The sequence below is a fragment of the Hemiscyllium ocellatum genome, chromosome 30, assembly GCF_020745735.1.
Source record: "Hemiscyllium ocellatum isolate sHemOce1 chromosome 30, sHemOce1.pat.X.cur, whole genome shotgun sequence".
NCBI classification, from domain to species: Eukaryota; Metazoa; Chordata; class Chondrichthyes; order Orectolobiformes; family Hemiscylliidae; genus Hemiscyllium; species Hemiscyllium ocellatum.
Window position 1 is genome coordinate 39,247,010 of NC_083430.1, and position 21,209 is coordinate 39,268,218.

A 21,209-nucleotide genomic window follows, 5' to 3' on the forward strand; every position below is an offset into this window, starting at 1 on the left:
AGGAAGCAAGGCCCTGAACCAAGTCGCTAGAATAGTAACAGGAAGCAGGCCCCCACTGAGTATCAATGCACAATTTACAAGCAAGCACCCAGCTCAGAATGTATAGAGCACTATTAAACCATACAATGTATAAATAAGCAGACTACAAATTTGATTAGCTTGTCCTGTCTAGCCAGAGACTGTATCCTTTGAAATCTTCCCATAAGCGAGGAATTCCCTGTAAAATCAGCCTCAGGTTGTGGAACGTTTATTCAGGTATCTGCCAAAACATAGCAGCAGTCACTGCCCTGAGACAAGAAATAATTGAACAAACCAGGATGTGCACAACACATCATACAGAAAATTAAACATTACCACCAATATCACATTTATCTATACCGAAGCCACTGAAGAATGACAAAGAACAAGACAAACTCTTAAAATAAACCTAAAAGTTAACTATTTACATATGAGGACCCTACAGTAACAAAGGAAAAGTTATAACTCTTACACCTTAAACGTTTAAGCACTCAGCCATAGTTATCTCACACCTACTGTTTTCAAAAGCTAAGTAGAATTGTACCTGCTAATCACTAGTCAAATAGTTTTCACCTCAAACATACAAAACCATCTTTCCCACAACTAGACATCTTTCTTCACTTGCAAATTCAACAACATTACTGAGACAAAAGGACAAAAAAAACATAGTTCAGCTTTTCCAACAAAAGTAATTAAATTCTAAAATGGGTCAGGTTGGTAAGACCGAATAAAATTCTAAAATATCAAGAGTTCTAGTTCAGCAAAGACGGTAACAGGAATCTGAAGAGCTTCGAGGGAGTGAATTCCCCTTCAAAACAGGGCAAACACAAACTTTAAATTCCCTTCCCCTTTGTACTGGTGCACATGGGAAACTGGCTGGATTGTAGCAACAACTTACAAGCAGTATCATCACAAAAACTCTTTGTAATTATGTGGTAGGTTTTAAAAATATGCCACGTCCAATAATGCACCATGACCTAGACAATATCAAGGCTTGGTCCAGACAAGTAACATTTACACCAAACAAATAGCAGACAACGATCATCGCCAGCGACAGTCAATCTAACCATCTTTGTCTTCTGACATTCAATGGTGTTACCATAACTGATTCTCCACTATCAATGTGTGCGCGCACACATCCAGTGAACTGGACAAACCAAATAAGTACTGATGCTGCAAGAGCTGGGAATGCTCCAAGTGTAAATTTCAGTTGATCCGGTGATATAAATACAGTAGCTACAAGAGCAGGTTAGATACTAAGAATAATGCAGGGAGTAACTCACCCTCTGACTCCTAAAGTCTGGATGAATGCAGCTCCAACAATACTCAAGGCACCATCCAGACCAAAGCACATCACTTCAGCGCCTCCACATCCATTCCAGCTATGGTCAGTCAGTTCTTCAGGTTTGTTAATGGAACATCACGTGGGTCCCATCATTTACAGACGTTATCTTGCAGTAACTTCAAAACTTTGAATGTTTTTAAAGTTCCAAATATTTTCTCTCTCATATTTATGACTCAGAAAAGATTTACAAGGACGTTGCCAGAAATGAAGGATTTAAACTATAGGGAGAGGCTGAAAAGGCTGGGGCTATTTTCTGTGGAGCATCAAGAGGCTTAGGGGTGACCTGTTAGAAGTTTATAAAATCATGAGACACACGGATGGAGTAAATAGTCAGGGTCTTTTGCCTAGGATAGGGGAGTCCAAAACTAGAGGGCATAGGTTTAAGGTGAGAAAGAAAAGACTTAAAAGGAACCTATGGGGCAACTTTTTCATGCAAAGGGTGGTGCACTTACAGTTTGAACTGTCAGAGGAAGTGGAGGAGACTGGAACAACTGCAACATTTAAAAGGCATCTGGATGGGTATACGAATAGAAAGGGTTTAGAGGCATATGAGCAAAATGCTGGCAAATGGGACTTGATTAATTTAGGCATGGATGATTTGGACTGAAGGGTCTGTTTCCATGCTGTACATCTCAATGACATCCACTCTCTTCACCAATGTTCAACAGCAAGTGCATACCATCAACAAGATGAACTGCAGAAATTCAAAGATCTTCAGATAGCGCCTTCCAAACCCACAGCCATTTCCATCTAGAAGGACAAGAGCAGCACATGGGAACACCACCACCTACAAGATCCCCTCCAAACCACTCACTACCCTGACTTGAAAATATCACCTTTTCTTCACTATTGCTAAGTCAAAACCCTAAATTTCTCCCTCTAATGGCATATAATACATGGATTGGAGTGGCTCAAGGCAGCAACTCACCATCTTCTTAAGGGCAATTAGGGAAAGGCAATAAATGCTGGTCCAGCCACCAACACCCATGTCCATAGGTGAACACAAAAATTACACATTCACTGAATTATTTAAAGAGGATTTGGAAACATCTGCAGAGTAATTTAAATTTGAATAAAACATGGCAGTGCTGCCAACTCATTATCCCAATCCCTAGGCAAAAAGCAAAATTTGGGACATAGAAGGTGCAGATTATGTCAGCAGGTTGAGGAGTAAGCATTAGTGAGGCAATATCATAATTTTAGCAAGTTGTTTTACATTAACATTTGCAAAATCTATTGTAATTATGGAGCAAATACCTTCAAAAACAAATTAGAGACAAATTGCTAGACAGCAATAAGGAACAGTGGAATATCACTGGATCCTGAACTCTAAATTACAGGGTTCAAAAAGTCAGCAGAAAGCCACTTTATTGACCAACTTTCAACAGTAAACCTTTAGTCACAAAACAGGACAACCATCTTACTATATTCTAATGCATGTAGAAAAGTATTTGGGCCCCAGAGAAGGAAACGCAATAAAGACAGATGTAAAACCCTCTTACAGAGGCAGCATGATGGGAAGTAGCAAAGGGTTGAGAGAGCAAAACATAGTGCTAGTTCTCCTCACTTAACAGGAGGGACTCACATCTTCAGGGCTACAGCCGTGGGGAAAGCAAACTTTGGCAAACAGTCTCTTCAGCAATGCCTCCTTGCCTATTAATTTAAATAAAATTAAATTTCCTTCTGATCATATTTTACTGCACACGTACTTCACCCAGACCCTTCTGTACCTCCAACTTTGACAGTTTTTCACACCTCCATTTCCAGTCTTCCACTGGTCAACTGGATAGGGCACTCCTGGGTCTATTCCTACCCATCTAGTCATACTGAGAACCTCCTGCAATGAATCATCTTCCTCATTTTTACATTAGAGCTCACTTGAGAATTAATTCCTCTTATTTTGGCATATACATACCTTCCTCATCCAAAAGCATATCAGTTTCCATAAATTATCTCATTTGCTGGATTTAGGTATTCATGGCAAGGTCAGCAAGTATTGCTTGTCTGCACTATCGCCCTCTGCAATTGTTGCTGACCATCTGCCACAATCCCGTATGGCAGCCATGTCTTTCAATACTCAGCCAATTGGATTAGTTGTGGTGCAACACAGCCACTCTTTTCAATGGATCCTAAAGTCTCACATGGTACCAAAGCCCTGCCAACCGAACAGGAAATACACAGGAATGAATGATAGAAGAGTCAGCAACACTGCATAACAGGCAATCTCATTAAACCTTGCCTGTATCAAATTACTGCTTGACTAATCAGAGATGACCATTTCAATTTTGCCACAGATTGAGAGTTAGCAAAGAGTTTGCAGGATGCGCCTTTCTGAATCAGAATCCAATGTAAAACTGCTGTCCAGTATCATTGAACTTTTTGCAGCTGTTTGATACGACAATGTCTTCTGGAACTAGCAAGACAGTCAAGAATCAACCATTTTGCTTACGTCTTGCTCATTAGATTACTTACTTACAGTGTGGAAACAGGCCCTTCGGCACAACAAGTCCACACTGACCCGCCGAAGCGCACCCACACAGACCCATTCCCCTACATTTACACCTTCACCTAACACTATGGGCAATTCAGCATGGCCAATTCACCTGACCCGCACATCTTTGGACTGTGGGAGGAAACCGGAGCACGCGGAGGAAACCCATGCAGACACGGGGAGAATGTGCAAACTCCACACAGTCAGTCGCCTGAGGTGGGAATCGAACCCGGGTCGCTGGCACTGCGAGGCAGCAATGCTAACCACTGTGCCACCATGCTGCCCACAACCCGTCACAAACACCTATTCCATGACTCTGCCTAGCCACTTTCCAAAGCTGAACTGGACCAATCTGCAACTGCAGTCTCCTTTTTAATCACAATCTGTGCTACCAACCACAGATTATCCATCACGAGAACCGCTTGGGAATTGTCCTGGTCAATATTTATCCCTCAAGTTAAGATTTTTAAAAACACAGCTTATTACGTCATGGTCACATTGTTACTTATGACAGTTTTGAGAGGATACCAGCTGTCATTTTCCTTCATTTTGCCTGACTACCCTTCAAGTGTACTTGATTAAATGCAAAGCATTTAGAGATGACAGGCGGCCAATAGGGTGAAGTCTCTCTAACAACTTCCATGTCCATCACACTGGTCAACTTCTCTAGCTCATCTCAGCTTAGCTGCAACAGAAATCCTCATCTAGGCTCACGTCATCTTCAAACTAAACATTGCAATAATTTTCAGACTGATTCCCATCTCCTATTCTCCTCAAATTTGATCTCATCCAAGATTCTGTTTCCCATATCCTAATTCATACAAAGTTCATTCATCCTTTGGACACATACCGACTCCTAGCTCACAATACTTTGATTTTAAATATTTTATGCTCATATTACGATTCTTCTCAATGACTTTGCACCTCTTCACTATTAACCTCCTCCAGTTGACCTACTTCACGGTCCTTTAGTCTATTAGTTGGCCTGCTTTTAGCCTTGGCTTTAAGTTCTGGAAGCCCCCTCCCCCCAAGCTGTCTCAGTCTCTCCCCCATCTTCTCTCCTTTAAAAGGTGCTCCATAAAACCTACATTTTAAGCCCATTTCGGGGCCCTCTTTAGCACAGTGGTAGTCTCCCCTCCCTGGACCAGAAGGCCTAGGTTCAGGCCCCATCTGCTCCAGAGGTGGGTAATAACATCTCTGAACAAGTTGATCAAAAAAATAGATTAAGCCAATGAATTTGGATATCTGTTTTAACTTCTCCTCCTCTGGCCTGTTGGTAACTTGGCCGATTACGCTATTATTGCTATGATAGTCTAACTATTTGTACAAGGTTAACATTATCTGTAAATTTATATTCTCCGACTCCTCACCCTTTATAGGAAATTTGAAATCCTATATTTTCCCGAACTGTCCTCCAACTTTCAAAGATAGAAGTCTCTGAACGACAAACTCTCCGAATTTTCATTCCTTTCAAAACTTTACCCATCTACCATGTTTGATCCTACAGAACTCTGATAACATCATAACCCAAGACTCAAATAAGAATACTGAACTAAATAAAACCCATTAGCTTCAGAACTGTACACAATAGTCATTCCTCACATGACAGTACTTGAGGAATTCCAAGTACCATAGTTTCGGCATTTTTTAAAAATTCAGATTGCTGTCAATCAACCAATCATATTTTCCTTAAACAGCACTACACAATTATTCATGAAGAAATGTTACAACACAACGACAGAACTGCACATAACTGCAGAAAAAAAAATCATTTTGCACATTGAATAAAAACAAAATTGCCAGGAACACACACATCCCATGAAAGGATAAAAAAAGTTAAGTCTTGGGACAGAAGTTCTGGCAGCAGACTGCTGCCAGCTGTAGCAGAAAACCAACCAAACCTTTAGGAAACTGGCAAAATTGGCCATTTCTGTCAGTCCAGAGGATTGTGTCCATTACTGAACTGTGACAGGTGATCAGTAGAATATTCTATCAGGGATAAACATCAACTTCTGCTGTTCAAATTTCCTAGGCACACATTTAATATGAAAATTGCCAGTGCAAATTCATCATCTTGTAATTGCGTCTTCCATTCAGTCAAGGGGCTGCAGCATCAATATTAGCAGCATGACTATAAATTATGAAGTAACTTTCTTCTACAGTCATTCTCCATTCTAAATTAAAAATCAGAAAAATTTGTAATGGCAACATTAAAAAAAAGTGATAAAATAGATGACTTTTAAGCATGAACTGGATCTTACCTGATCAACTATCCCAATCCTCTAAGTACACTCCAACTGAAACCTATATGGTCTTCGCCTCCAGCACATTTAACAGCCTTATGCCAAACACTGCAGCATTCCTCAACAGACTTTTTATTTGAAAAGCAACGTAAAAATAAGCTGACAAGATGAAGAACAGCAACTTCCAATCTTCCTTACTGTAGCAGTGTTGCCATTTCCCCTGCCCTCAAAAAATGTCTGGAATTCTTATTCCAGCACCAATCTATTAAAATAACTGCCAACATGTGAATATCCAAGGAAGTAATGCAGGAACTAGGTGGCACTCACCGGCAAGCTGGACGGACGCCCCTGCTGCATGAGAGTTAGCTCCTCCTGGTTGGGTTTGTTGGAAGTCAACCCCTGTGGAGTCTGAGTGGCAAATGCTTCCTGAGACAAATCCTGCTACAAGACAGACAGAAAGCAGTGATCATAAGCACCCTTGGATTGCACAAAGAATCAGGATTGATTGCTAATGATCAGAACTCACCTAGTTTGATTTGTAACAAATCAGTTAACTACATCTGTCAGGAGGTAAGGGACGGGGGACAAGCTACAATAAGATAAAGATGAACATAATATCTTGGAGCTTCCCACAACATGATCTTTAGCTACTTGTTTCTTCCACTAAGCATCTTGGGTAGCTTCTTACTCAGGCTGGAATGGCAGGGGTAACTCAATGAATTTCATAATGAGCAAAAAAAAGTAGAGAGTAATGATCGAGTAACCAATGAAGATCACAGAGTTAAACCACTGCCAACCTAAACAGCTGCAAATTAAAATCTGAATTGTAGAAAAAGCAACATCCAGCTGAAATTCAAGTTCACCTTCTGTACATCACAGGGTAGCAGCAGGGGATGGATTAATGAAATCAACGCAATGGCTGATAAAAATGGAAATATGGAACATTGGAAAAAAGTGTTTTTCTTTAAAGCCTAATATAGAACGTACTTGTTGTACTGGGAACCGTTGCTGTTGAGGGTAGGAAGGCTGTTGCTGGTTGTAATACGGTGTCTGGCCCTGCTGACAGTAACTGGCTGCACCCTGCTGGTTGTATGGAGGCATCTGCACAGGGGGAAAGAACACATTTGAAAATGCGATCTTCAAAATCCATCACCGCTTATACAAATATACCTGAAGTTTACACTCAAACAAAAACCAAGTATGTTCCAAAAATCTGAAGAAGAATTTAACAGGATTCGACTTGAAAGAGCAGTGTTACCCAAATCCTGTTTTTGGTTAACAGCATTAAAAACATGTTTGCTCAGAGTTACAAGCACCATGTAACAAAGTCATGCTGCCAGCCAGGCACAGAAGAGTGTCATCGGAAAGGACGCAGCTGCAAGCATCAGTGCTGGAATCATGCACTAGCACCAATCAGGACTAACTTCCTATGCTGGAAACTGTTTAATGCAGATCCAATGTTACAAAGCAACACTCATTAGGCTCAACAGGGCACTCTGAATGAAAAAAATGTTAATTTTATGACAGTTTGATCATGTTTAATTGCAAAAGTGTGCAATCAGACAGGTAACATACCTAGAATCTCTTGTGAATGTACTTTTTTCCCAATGAATATTTGCCCAACTTGATGTGGTATTTACCCAAGAACATTTCTCACACACATCTACAGTCTCTAACTTACATCAAAAACAACCTGAACACAAAGGAGGACAACAAGGCTGTGGGGAGGTGGGTATTTCTTGACAGTTCTAAGCGGAGCACAGTGACACTCCAGTGAAAAATTAGGTTTAGCAAAAGGGAAGATCTGGCTGATAGGGAATTGGGCAATAGGGCAGCTGTGAAGGTTATTATGCAGGCACAAGTCCTGTCCAACCAACACAATCAATGTACTCACTATCTATAAAGGTCAAAGAGAAAGACTGCCCAGGAAACAATGCAGGTCAATGCACCAGGACTCAGAGGACTGTGAAGTGGGTAAAACAGCAACTGTGGCAGTAATAATTAACACTATAATTGAGGCTGACCGTGATCCCTACAGTCATGAACAAGAGCCCCATAAAAAGTGTAATGTATCTCCAACATCTGGACTAATGAACATCTCACAGCAGATAGAGAACTCCAGAAAGCAAGGGAGTCATGGCCCACCATATGTAAATTAGCACAGCAAACAGACCGGGTGATTAAAATAAAGAGTAAACTAAACCTCAGTGGGAATTTATGGATAAAAGTGCAGAATGGAACAACTGAGGATGAGCAAAGTGACAGACATAGAATACTTGGACAGAAAAAATATCAGGACAAAAAAGTAAAAACAACATTTGAGGCGTCAAAGGGGAACAATGAAACTAAATAACCGAAGACACATGATAGGAACAGGGCCATTAGTGAGGACACGGAAATAAACCACAGCTAGCAATAAAGAAATAGTAAGAATATTAACAATTATTGTGCTTTTATGTTTACAAGAGAGATTTAAAAAGGTATCAAATGATAAAATTAATAAAATAAACATGTAGAATGAAAAAGCGGATGTCTGAATAAACTAACCTCAAGAGGATACAAGTACCTTGTCTAGATGGATTGGATATGATTTATTGTCACAAGGTAGTGAAAAGTGTTGTCTTTCTTGCTGTACAGACACGTCATACTATACAAGTACATCAAGGTAACAGTGCAGGATACAATGTTATAGTTGCCAAGAAGGTGCAGATAGATCAATATTAACATTTAAGAGGTCCATTCAAAAGTCTGATAACAGCAGGGAAGAAGCTGTTCTTGAATCAGTTTGAATGTGTATACAAATTTGTTATCTTCTGCCAGACAGAAGAGAATGGAAGAGAGTATAACTAGGGTGGGAGGAGTCTGATTCAGTTAGTTTCTGTTGGTTTCCTGAGGCAGTGAGAAGTATAGATGAAGACAATAGAGGAGAGAGGCAGGTTTGCATGATGTATTGGGCTGTGTTGACTACATTCTCCAATTCGGAGAAAAGAGACATTAACAACAAAACTTGTACTAGGCACATAATGGTCATAGGAAGTTCAACACAAAACGAAGCAGTACATTTTGGTACAAAAAAAAAGATCACATTACTTGAAAAGTCAGAGTCCAGGTGAGGCAGAGGATCACAGGCATCTCAGTACAAATTCATAATTCAATGGAGGTTTAATCGCTAAATTAGCAAGTTCACATAAAACAAGCAAAGTACCGGGTTTTATTTATAGCTGAGACTGAATAGATGATTAGATGACAATCCTATAAAAAGGGTACACAGACACTGAAGAGGGTGAAAAGTAGTTGGAGATAGATGATGATACTTGAAATGAATGTGCATGTGTGTCAGGAAAATATTGAAAGGTGGTCCGCTTCTCAAAAATTTTCGAGGTGTGATCTAATAGAGATAATTTTTAAATTACAAGTACATAAAAAAAATCCTTGTGGGAACAGCATAAGTGGAAGCTACAGTCACCAAAAAGCCCAAAAGCAATTCAAAAGAAATTTCATCAAAAGAATGATGAAAATGCTGAACATGCTACCACAGGAGTAGCTGAAATGAATAGCACAGACGTTACGAAGTGCAAGTCAGATAAGCATATTAGGAAGGGGGAAAACGCTTAATTTGGTAGACAACAGAACGGACTGGTTGGCTGAATGGCTGGTTTGTGTACAATGCATTGTACACAATGTTATGTAAAACAAATGATGATGAACAAAAGTTGAGAGAACATGTTGGAACTAGGGAAAGAACTACCAGGTAAGACGACCCCAGTCAATACGGAAAAAGTGTTTTCTGATAGAGCAATGATGCTTAACAAAGTTGGACTTGAAATGAAGCACACGGAGTTTCCAAGCAAGACAAAGAAAATGTCAATATTGCCAATATTGGATAAAAGCATGGTGTTCTACTGTTTAGTGATCGCCACTGAGTCCAACTGGAGTCTTTCCTTCGTTACCTATTTAAAACGCGTACAAAAACTCTCTTGTACCTGAAATCCTACTTCCTGAGTGTAATTTCCCAACTGTGGAACCAGCCAGTTGGTTCTGCACTGTTTAATAACCATTGATTTATATTATCCTATTCAAATATATTTCCTTACATGAACCCTATATCTCTATTTAGAAATCCCCATGATACTGCTCGTCTTCTTAAGTACCCGGATCTTGATCAGATGGGCCAATGGGCTGAGAAGTGGCAGATGGAGTTTAATTTAGATAAATGTGAAGTGCTACATCTTGGAAACGCAAATCAGGACAGGACATATACACTGAATGGTAAGGTACTAGGCAGTGTTGATGAACAAAGAAAGCTTGGAGTGTAGGTTCATAGCTCCTTAAAAGTAGGGTCACAGGTGGATATGGTCAGAGTATTCAGTACAGGAATTGGGAGGTCATGTTGAGGCTGTACAGGACATTGGTTAGGCTACTTTTGGAATATTGTGTGCATTTCTGATCTCTCGTGAAACTTGAAAGGGTTCAGAAAAGATTCACAAGGATATTGCCAGGGTTGGAGGATTTGAGCTTTAGGGAGAGGCTGAACAAGCTGGAGCTGTCTTCCCTGAAGCATCACAAGCTGAGGGGTGACGTTATAGAGGTTTATAAAATCATGAGGAACATGAATAGGATAAAAAGAAATATCTTTTCCCTTTTTTTCGCGGGGGGGGGGGGGAGGAAATGAGAAGAATAGTCCAGAACGAGAGAGCATAAGTTAGGGTGAGAGGGGAAAGATATGGGAGAGAGATCTAAGGGGCAACTTTTTCCATGCAGAGGGTGGTGCATGTATGGAATGAGCTATCAGAGGAAGTGGTGAGCTTGTATAATTGCAACATTTACAAGGCATCTGGATAGGTATATGAACAGGTAGGGTTTGGCGGAATATGGGCCGGTGTGTGAGCAGGTGAGATATCTGGTCAGCGTGGACGAGTTGGACCGAAGGGGTCTATTTCCTGCTGTACATCTCTAGGACTCTAGAGTTTGTATTGTAAACTCAGTCTTTCTTTTCATCCATAGTTTACAATGTGTGCATTATGTGAGTGTTTGTAATGGGAGCTCTTGTGGCATAGTGATAGTGTCCCTGCCTCTCAACCAGCAGGCTCATATTCTAGTCCTAACTCCACCAGAAGCATTTAATAATATATCTGTAGGAAGTTGCAATCTATCCAATACTGGATAACAGACAGGCAGCCTTACAACTTAGTGGTAATGGATGATCAATGAAGAAAAACAGTCTTCGATCGAGCAGTGCTTATTTTGTCTTGCACTATAATTCTACCAGTAATTATGTCGGGAAAAGATTTCAGTCTTAAAAGTGAATAAACATTGCAAATTTAAAATATTCAGAAATCTTTAGGTAAAATTGTGATGTGCAATGAGGATATATAGACCTAAAGAAAATAGTGAGATTCATTTCTGGAGTTAAAATTGAAAAGCAGATAAATATGTTCAATTCATATGGAACCTTGGTTAGACCATATGGAACACAGTGAACAATTCTAGTTTTCGTATTTCAGAAAGAATATAGAGATACTGGAGAAAATTCAAAGAAAATGTATTCGATTTGTACTAGAACTGAGAAGATATAGATACCAAGAAAGACTGAAGTACCAATGGTGAAGCACTTGGCTCTAGAAAAGGCTACAGTTAAGGTGATCTGATGGAGATGCTGAAGATAAAACAATTATTTGACAGACTTTGAGATGTTTTCACCTGCAGTTGCAGACAGAACAATCATAACCATAATACTAATAATAAATCTAATAGAGCACTCAAAATAATTTTACCCATAGAGCTATTAGAATGTGGAATTTTCTATCATAGGGAGTAGGTGAAGCACCATCATTGAAGCTTTTAAAACAAAGGGCAGCTGAGCCTCAGAGGGCCAAAAGGGATAGAGAATATTATGCAGATAAAGGGTAGAAAAACATCTGTGTCGAGCAAAAATATCAGTTTGGATATGTTGCTATGCTGAAAGGTTGTTTCTATCATCAGACATTTTCTTCTCATTTCTTTGGAACTATAAACTGAAATGGAATTTGCATGCTTTAACAAGGAAGGTTTCAGAGAGTTTGACAACTTGAAAATCAAGTGCTGCATATTGTTGAGCTGTGTAGCACGGCTGCTTTTTGGAAGAAAACGGAGTGGACGATAATGAACTCCAAGAATCTTCAAATCGAGGAAATTCTGCCTGACAACAGTCCTTGATTGTTGCTCTTGCCACTTCCACTTTTTCACAACTCTGCAGCTTGACCAAAGAACCATAAGCATGCAGAGCCTGCAGTCTCCCTCCCCCACCTTCGCCCCAGCCTAGATTCTTATATGCAGAATAGCCACCAGCACAAAGCATTCTCAAAAAACTGTCAGGATGACGCCAATTAATTATCTGACAGTCTTAAAAAGCTTAAAATACTAGGACTTATGGCTTAGTATATTTTGTACATGTTATCCTTGTTAGTTATGCAGTGTCTATTATTAGGTAGGGAAAGGTTGGTGCATCAACTATTTGTTGGAACAGTAGAACATGGATTTTGTGACAAAATGATACAAACAAAACGTTTATTTCAAGTGGTCAACAAAGAGTAATTATATGGAACAGGTTTTCAGGTCACTGGCAAAACACCACAACAAAGAAACAATAAGTTACTCATTGATCTTTAATTTGGATGGTTGAATCAGTCATCATTTTGGACTTTTTCCCCATCTCTGCTTACTCACTTATAAATGTGACACTGAATGTTTCATCAATATTCTAGGAAATGATCCAGAGAGAAACAGGAAACTTGCACAGAGCAAATCCCTAATCTCAGCCGGACCAGACAAACATCATTGTAAACGAACCAAAAAACTACATATCCTCGAATAGAAGCTTGAGAAGAGTACAGAGACTGAGAAGTTCCAAATCAGCAGTGACAAGGACAGACAGAAGCTAAATCAAAATCTGTGTTAAATCTCTCCCATAACATGCTGCAGTGGAGTTTTGCTTCCAGTGATTCTCCAGTGTGCAACAATGTCTTTTAACAAAGGTGTGAGAAAAACAGAAACTTGTGTTTTGGGCACAAATTCTGAAGTTCAATAGCAGCTAGAGATATTTAATTTTTCATGCACAATGCTATGTGAACAGCTATGAATCGTACATAAGACCGTTGCAAATTGAATCAGGCATCCGTGACTCTATTTCCATTTGCACCCCATCTAAAATTGTTTTATATATAAAGATTAAAGGGCATAAAAATTAAATAAAAGAGTGGAGCATGGAGGTGAGCATAGAACAAGTGCTTGGACATAGCTAAATAAAAAGCAATGACCAAATGGACTTAGCCGAAAAATGTGAGAGGCCGTGTATCTACACAATTGCTGGAAATAATTACAGGCATCTAACTGGTCTCAGAAAAAAATAGACTTTCATAAATATTACAAGTAGGCAATACAATTTGAACAATTACAGCACAAATAATGCCAACATGTACAAATTCAAGTGGATCTCCAAATATTTCTCACCTGTTGTGGGTACTGCAGTCCGCCCCCCATGGTGCCTTGGGCCCGGCCCTGCACACCCACGGGATAGCGCTGAGGCGCTGGAGGTCCATACGGTTGTCCTGGGTAAGGTCCGCTCTGTTGCGGTGGTGCCTGCTGTGCATATGGATTATTGCTGCCGCCATATGGCTGAGGTCTTTTCATCCCCATCTGGTCCATTGGGCTAGTTGGCTGATAAAGAAAATTGATCAGTGGTTAGTTATTGATGAGAATATAACTCCATCATAACAGCTGATATTGTTTCCAAAGGATCCACTTGTTTTTCAAAGTTTTGTAATTAATTAGAGAAAATAAGCTGCTACATTACAAGCCTGGAAATCAATTCAGCTAAACAAGAAATCAGGCCTTTCTGCCCCTTTTTAAAAAATGTTTCCCTCTTATTTGTGACACATATCATCAGCAAGAAATACATATTAAAATTACAAGACAAGTCAGTTAATCAAAATGGTGCTTAAGATATGCACATACTCAAGACTTCCAAAACATCTGATATACACCACTGGCATTAAGCCCATCTGATCTAATTTTGTTTAGTGACTACTGCATGACAAGCCAGGCCATCATTATCATGAGTGAGGAGTGCATATGGTAAGAATAAGAGGAGGATTTCATAAAGAAAATGCAAGAAAAGCTTGAATTGTTGCATTGTTAACATATCCCTTTCAAATACACACATGGAGTACAGGATGAAGCGCTAGACTGACACCCTCAGCTGAAGAGGGCACATACCATGCTTCAGTGACAAAACATGATCACCACAAGTACTCATTGATGAAAGGACTTCAGACGGAAGCCAATTCAAAACATAAGATGTCAGAACGGTCATAAAAATGGTTACAACAGAACCAGCAAAGATACTACTCTATACAGCAATATTTAACACTTAATGTAAAGATTCTCAATCAGGAAGTCAATCAAGAGATTATTCTACTAAAGTCAATTTTGATTAAACAAATTCCAAATGTACAAAGCTTGCAAAAACGACCACCACCTTTGATGCAGACTTCTGGAAGTCTTTGCTGCATTCCTAGTCCATATAACACTGCATTCCTGATGTGCACATATGTACAGGATGAATTTCTTAAAAGTTGTTTTATATTGCAATGTGTTTTTAGATTGACCCACAAACCAAATAGTAAGCAATATTCATCCTCGGCAGAGGAAAGATATGCATCCATATACTTAACCTTTTATTTCACATATTATTGTCCAGATGATTAGAAGCCAACATACTATTCAAGATCAAGGACTAGATGACAGACAGCTAAGCTATGTAATCTCCAAGTATTACAGTTTCTAGCAACCCCCAGTTACATTCTCTTTCAATAAGACCTTTAAGTCAACTCACCAAAGAGGGCAGCATTGCTTCTGTTAGGTCCTAGTTACACAGACCATCTATTGGTTTACTGGTTTTTAAAAAAGTAACACATGAACATAATTCTTCTGTCACTGACCTCTATGCATTTTCCCATTAATTAGGAAACAGAAGCTTTTAGTCTAATCAAGAAACAAAATCCTTTGAGAGAACTGTCACTGAAAACATTAGTGTAGAATTTTACCTTCTCCCAAATATTTTATTATTTATCAGAAACTAATCTATGCACATGAATGACATTTACATATACAATGTTGTGATTATAAGCCTTAAACTTAGTCTGTTAATGCAAGAAGGGGAGAATAGCAGCTTTCTATAGCGTGGCAATATTACATTGCTGGCTGCCATTTTGTGAACTACTGTGGACATTTTGTGGAGTGCATTAATGCAGGCACTGCACACTTACCATAACTGCAGCTATTCAGACTTAATTCCAGTTTCTGAACTGAAACAACAATTATATGGTCATCTTTACATTAAAAGAAATCCCATGATGCTACTAAATCATACAAACAAGCAGTCATTAAGCTTACTGGACAATGCAAAAGCCAGGGGCCACATAACTGGGAACAAGTGCTTACTGATCCCTTCCATTCTTGAACTGAAGTTTCAGGAACTAACAAAATCAAATTTTGTAAACAAATACACCCAATTACATTGCTGTCGATGCAGAATCGCATGTAGACAAGATCAACTATGGCTGGCAGATTTCCTTTCTTGAGTGAAACAAGTGGGTTTTTGTACAGAATGATAGTTTCACAGTCACCATTACTGGAACTAGTTTTATGATTCAAATTTCACTAGCTGCCATGGTGGGATTTAAATCCACAGCTGCAGAGAATTAGCTTGGACCTCTGGATGACTCATCCACTGACATCACTACAACACCATTGCACCCACTCAGACCCTCTCCAAAACTATCCTGTACAAGTCCCACTTAAAGGTGCTTCAATCCAATTTGCTTTGAACTGAATACCCAATTCCAATTTGCTTCTCATGTAACCCAAGTTTTTAAGTACTTGCACACAGCCATTTACCCACCAACCCCCTATCCACAACAGGCAACCATCATGCAATTACCAACATCTTGAATATATTGTCATCGTCCAAATCCATGGCCACAGTTCTTCCACTTCATGTTAAAATCTTTCACATCACCTATGTGCCCGATTGCAAGATTGAAATGGTTCCTAATTAATGTCACAAGTGATACCTTATGCCTCAGGGGCAGTAATTCAGCATTTATTTGCAAACTTTGACGGTGCTAATCACATTACGCTGCTTTTAACCATTCCTGCATTATCTACCTTAGTGATGTAGAGACATTTGGCTAAGACTGGATATCTAATGGAGACCATTGCATTTTTAACAATAAGCTCTGTTCATTCTCCTTTGAATATCCCACAGCAACTTTCCTTGGTGTCCACCACCTTTTCCTCACTTATGCATTGTTTTTTTTTTGAGGGTATCGTCCGCATAAATGATCAGATTCTGGAGTTCTACCAAAGCACAAGTTAGCTTTTCTTGATCCAACTGCTGCTTTTAAAATGGGCCTGTGATTTTCTAAATGGTATTGTTCAACTTTAAAGGGCTCTGGTCTCGGTCCTTCACTAACCATGCAGTGACTCTAAACACCTATTTAAGAACTTATCTGCATCTATAATTAGAAATAAAGAGAATGCAGTTTCATCCAATAAGTCACAATGCTTTTAACATTAAATAGCTAAACCTGTTGCAGGTAAAGTCTTTTATCTCTCATATTGCATGAAGTGTCCAAAGATCCCCCACTCTCTTTTACCTTCCCACCTGGCACTACTTCAAGACCTTCAACTTTCACTGTTATGCTTTTAGCTTCAAGAAATGACAGCAATTTAAAAGACCCATGAAAACATTGGCCTTTGACATGACTGTTCCCTGGAGGTGTAGTCATTTACATTAACTGCTTGAATCCCACACGTGGTCAACGGCAATGATGCAATTCTACCATTTATTATTCCCACTGCAGAATTTGAGCTCACCTTTCACCCTACCATGGTTTTGACATTTGTCAGAAATAAACATTACTTTCAAAGATCAATAAATTAAAATTAAAATTAAATTGCACAGTAGTGAAAGAGTTATGAAGAACTATATAAAAATTTAGGATTGCAACATGGCAGCCAGAAATCCAGACCAATAATTCAGAATTAAAAAAAGTTAAAATCCCTCCAGAGCAGTTTGAAAACTATTAGATTTAAAATATTCTTGTAGCCTATGACAAAGCATTGGATACAGCATATTGTAGGACTTCCTCACTGTAGATTACACTCGCACTTTTATAAAAAATAATAGCGTATGTGCACACATATACACACATTTCAAAAGATTCAAATCAGGTTTTTTATACAAAACCAAGAACAAGAAACGGTCAAACTTACCAGGACTCAATCCCAACTAATCAGTGATACCCCGCTGAAATTTGCAGAAAGTGCAGAGGTCACCCATCACACTTGGTTGCAATGACTACCTACCCACCGTGTACACTCACTGTTTAACCACTTAGTTAAGATCTCAGAGCAATTCCAGCAACCCCAAAAGTCAAAGCCTAAAGGAGGGCAAGAGAATAAGAAAGGGTTCAGGGGGACATGTAAAAAAAAAAGGAGTACAAAACTCTAAGTAGGCCTTTTCAGAGAGGATATTATAAAGCACAAAGCAGTTTAAAAACAGAAGTGAAGCTGCCAGCTGTCCAGCACTGATCATCCAAATTAAAATTAACCAGATATCATTCAGTAAACCAGAAAGTAAAATTAGAAAGCACATGGGAGAACAGGGACCACTTATCACACCATGGATTATTATTCAAAGAATCATTTAATACTTCCTCAACCTCAACATCCAGAATATTTCCACCTAGATGTTTCAAATTTCTTAAAGGTTACACATGCTGATTTATGAGCAGAACGGAACCACAGGCAGAAGGGAAATACCAGGTTCCCATGCTGCAGATTTCACCCTCTTTCTCCCCCCACAAGTAGTGACCACCACTCTACAGGCAACCATTAGCACAAATTGGTGAATACTCCTGCCTCAACTGCCATCCAGTACCTCAATCCAATTACCATTTATTCATACTAATACTGGACAAGTATCTGTTGGGACAATTCTTGCATGTAGTTCTTATACTCATGTTCAGTATCTACACATGTGCAGTTTAGACAGATTGCTGTTATCACGTCCAGTTATTTGTTCCTCCTACTCAATCATGCAAACAAAACACCAGCAATAACTAGTATCTACATAATCCCTTTTTACTCAATAAAACATGGACAGTACTTCACAATATTATCAAACAATCGAACACCAACTGACAAAGGAGGTACTTCAACTAAATGCTGAAATCTTTGTGAAAGAGTTAGGTTTTAAGAAGGAAATGGGCTGGAGGGAGGTGGAGATTAAGGTGTTTTAAGCAGGCAACTTCAGAATCTGGGACCTAGGCAGCAGAAAGTATAGCTTGCAGTGTCACAGTCATTGACATTAGGGATGCACAAGAGCCAGAACTGCAGTATGCAAAGATTTCCAAAAGTTCTAGTGGCAGAGTTGATTGCGTAGACAAAGGGAACAATGCCATGTGTCATAAGCATGTTGGAAGCCATTAATGGTCAGTGAGTGTGGTGGCAAGGGTTGAACAGGACTTTGTGCAAGTTAGTCAAACAGGAGTGTTCCTGGCAGAGCAGGCTCAAAGGGTCAAATCGCTGTCTTCTAATCCATACATTTTTGTATATGTTTGTCATGGATGAGCTTGTAATGAAAGACAAAAAGGTGGGAAACTGATCAGAATTGTTAAGTACAAGGTGAAAAAGACATAGATGACAGTTTTGGCAGCATTTGAGGGGCAGGTGAGAGAGGTGAGTGATGCTATGAAGATGGAATTAGGTATTCTTGATAACGAGTATGGGGGCAACAGCTCAGTTCAGGAATAAATATTCGTGAAAACTGCAATCGGAGAAGAACTGAGCTGATGGTTAGGAATTTGGTTTGTGGTATTCGTAGAAAGTAGATTTCCAAAGCTCCACGTTCAGCCCAACCAGCATCAAAGCCTGGAATGACAGGAGAGAAATTAAAATATAAAATATAAATCCTTAGCCGAGTGAATAGAACATTTACAGTATGACTGATCAGAACACTTTCAGAAATGTACAAAATGTCAAATGGAACTCAACTAACATTCTACAATAAATTTGTCATCTTGAAGCTAATTATAACAACTGCATTGTTGCTGAGGATAGTTAACACAGTATGTTAACGAATCAGAGATGGAGTTACTCAATTTACATAAAGTACAATAATCAACAGGGCATGAGGCCAGTCAACCTTTAGTGTTTATTCTCTATAGAAGTAAACTCCCAATTCAACATTCCCAAATATTGTCTATTTCAAACATCTAACTAATCTTAAACATAGATGGAGTCTCCACTATAAACTTCAATGAGTTCTACAGTGTCACTTCAATATATGCAAAAGATTATCTGCATTCTGCCCGAAGTCCTCTGAGTAAAGTAAACGCAATGTCCCCTTGTTCTAGATCTTTCAATTACTGGATATGTCCACTTATTGTGTTCCATCTGCTCAAAATTTCAGGTATCTTTCAAAATCACCCCAAAATCTCCACTCCAATTTATCAAACCTTTGTCTTTGTACCTCCTTACAGCAGGCAACTTCCATTTCCAAGCTGTCAGCAAGCAAAGGACGATTGTCAAAATGTTTTCTGTATCAAATCTGACTTCATCATACATACACAATCAAAAGCATTTGCCATTTTATGAATACAATGTGGCACTTGATTCCCTCACACATTCACACCAGAGGGGATGGGAGCAGCAGGAATGCCTCAACCAGGAATAATCATAATTCACTGGGTATGATTTGGAGGTGCCAGTGTTGGACTGGGGTGTACAAAGTTAAACCTGGTGTTGAGATTTTTAACATTCTACGGTAGACAGCAACATCCATGTTTTGTAGCTGTGAAGCAGGTGCTGAGAATGCAAACCTGGTACTCAGAGCTTTGTACTTTCGACTAGTTTGCTGTTGTTCCACACACAACCTCTCAACTTTGAGGTGTCCAGATGGCAGAAAAAGAGGTCACCAGAAGGGGGGAAAACAAAAAATCAGTTGACCTCCAGCCAACATTATTCACCTAAGTCGGCTGTGGAAGGGATTGCTACTCACGAAGCAGGCTCTTTCACAACAACAGATGATGTTCAACCCAAAAGTGACACACACCCTGGGCACAGACTATCATCTCCAAAGACAATGGATGCCCTCCAGGTTGCAGTCATATTGAGGGACTACTTGTTCCAACACAAGCAGGTTTCCGTTAAGAAAGATTGCACACTGGATTACCAGTTAAACCTTGCTGCTAGGTTTGCAGATTGGAATGAACGTCTGGTAATAAATCTATGGAGATTTCAACATACAGAAAGAAGCCATTCAACCTGTCGTATCTGTGCCAACTAATTGCTGTGACATAAAAATAGTTAAATTGACCTATAATTTAGTAAAGGGAGCATTTAAGAATTACACTCAAAAGGTCTTTCTGATCCATAAATCGTCCAAGTACAGTTAATACAAGAAATCACTAAACCTGGTTAATCTCAATCTGAACATTAATTTGCAGTCATAGGTCATTTACTTGTTCATGTGCTTAACACCTAGTAAATGAGAAGTCTATAAAATGCACGGTTATTAACTGTGCAAATTAAGAAATAGTTTAGCAGGAGCTGCTGCACAGATATATATATCAAATTGTTTGAACCCATTTACTGACCCCACCTGCCATTAAATAGCATGCATAGAATTAGCTCAGTCATTTTTATTAGTGCGGGGACTTTACAAATGGTTTATTAATTTACAACATTTCAATGTAGAAATTTTAGAAATTCTTATACATTTAATACATTGATTTTTCACATTGTTGAAATTCACAGGTATAACAAATGGTTTGCCCGAGTTGGAGGAAAGCATTTTAACACCAAATCCATCAAAGTGAAAGCTAGTTAGCAAGCATCTAGATGACAAACATTTAAAGAGAAAAAAAGTTAAAATTTAACTATTTTCAGACAATAGAATAGAATATTAATTTTCAGAAGGGTTCAGTATTTTGCCAGGAAAGAAACTGAAGCTGATCAAGATTTGGTAATGTCAAATATTGCCATGACAAATGTGGGAAAAAATGTA

General features: G+C 39.1%; 1 protein-coding gene across 2 annotated transcripts in view; it reads right to left on the bottom strand.

The window, feature by feature from the left end:
* Positions 1 to 21,209, bottom strand: part of LOC132830149 (AT-rich interactive domain-containing protein 1A-like) — a 125,349-nt gene that overhangs the window by 74,900 nt on the left and 29,240 nt on the right. For both annotated transcript variants that reach the window (XM_060847666.1, XM_060847665.1), the window contains exons 2-4: positions 13,586 to 13,792; positions 7,085 to 7,198; positions 6,425 to 6,538 (exon numbers count right to left, since the gene is read on the bottom strand). In XM_060847666.1, coding sequence (XP_060703649.1) covers positions 6,425 to 6,538; positions 7,085 to 7,198; positions 13,586 to 13,792 — 435 coding nt within the window. The remainder of the gene's footprint in view (positions 1 to 6,424; positions 6,539 to 7,084; positions 7,199 to 13,585; positions 13,793 to 21,209) is intronic.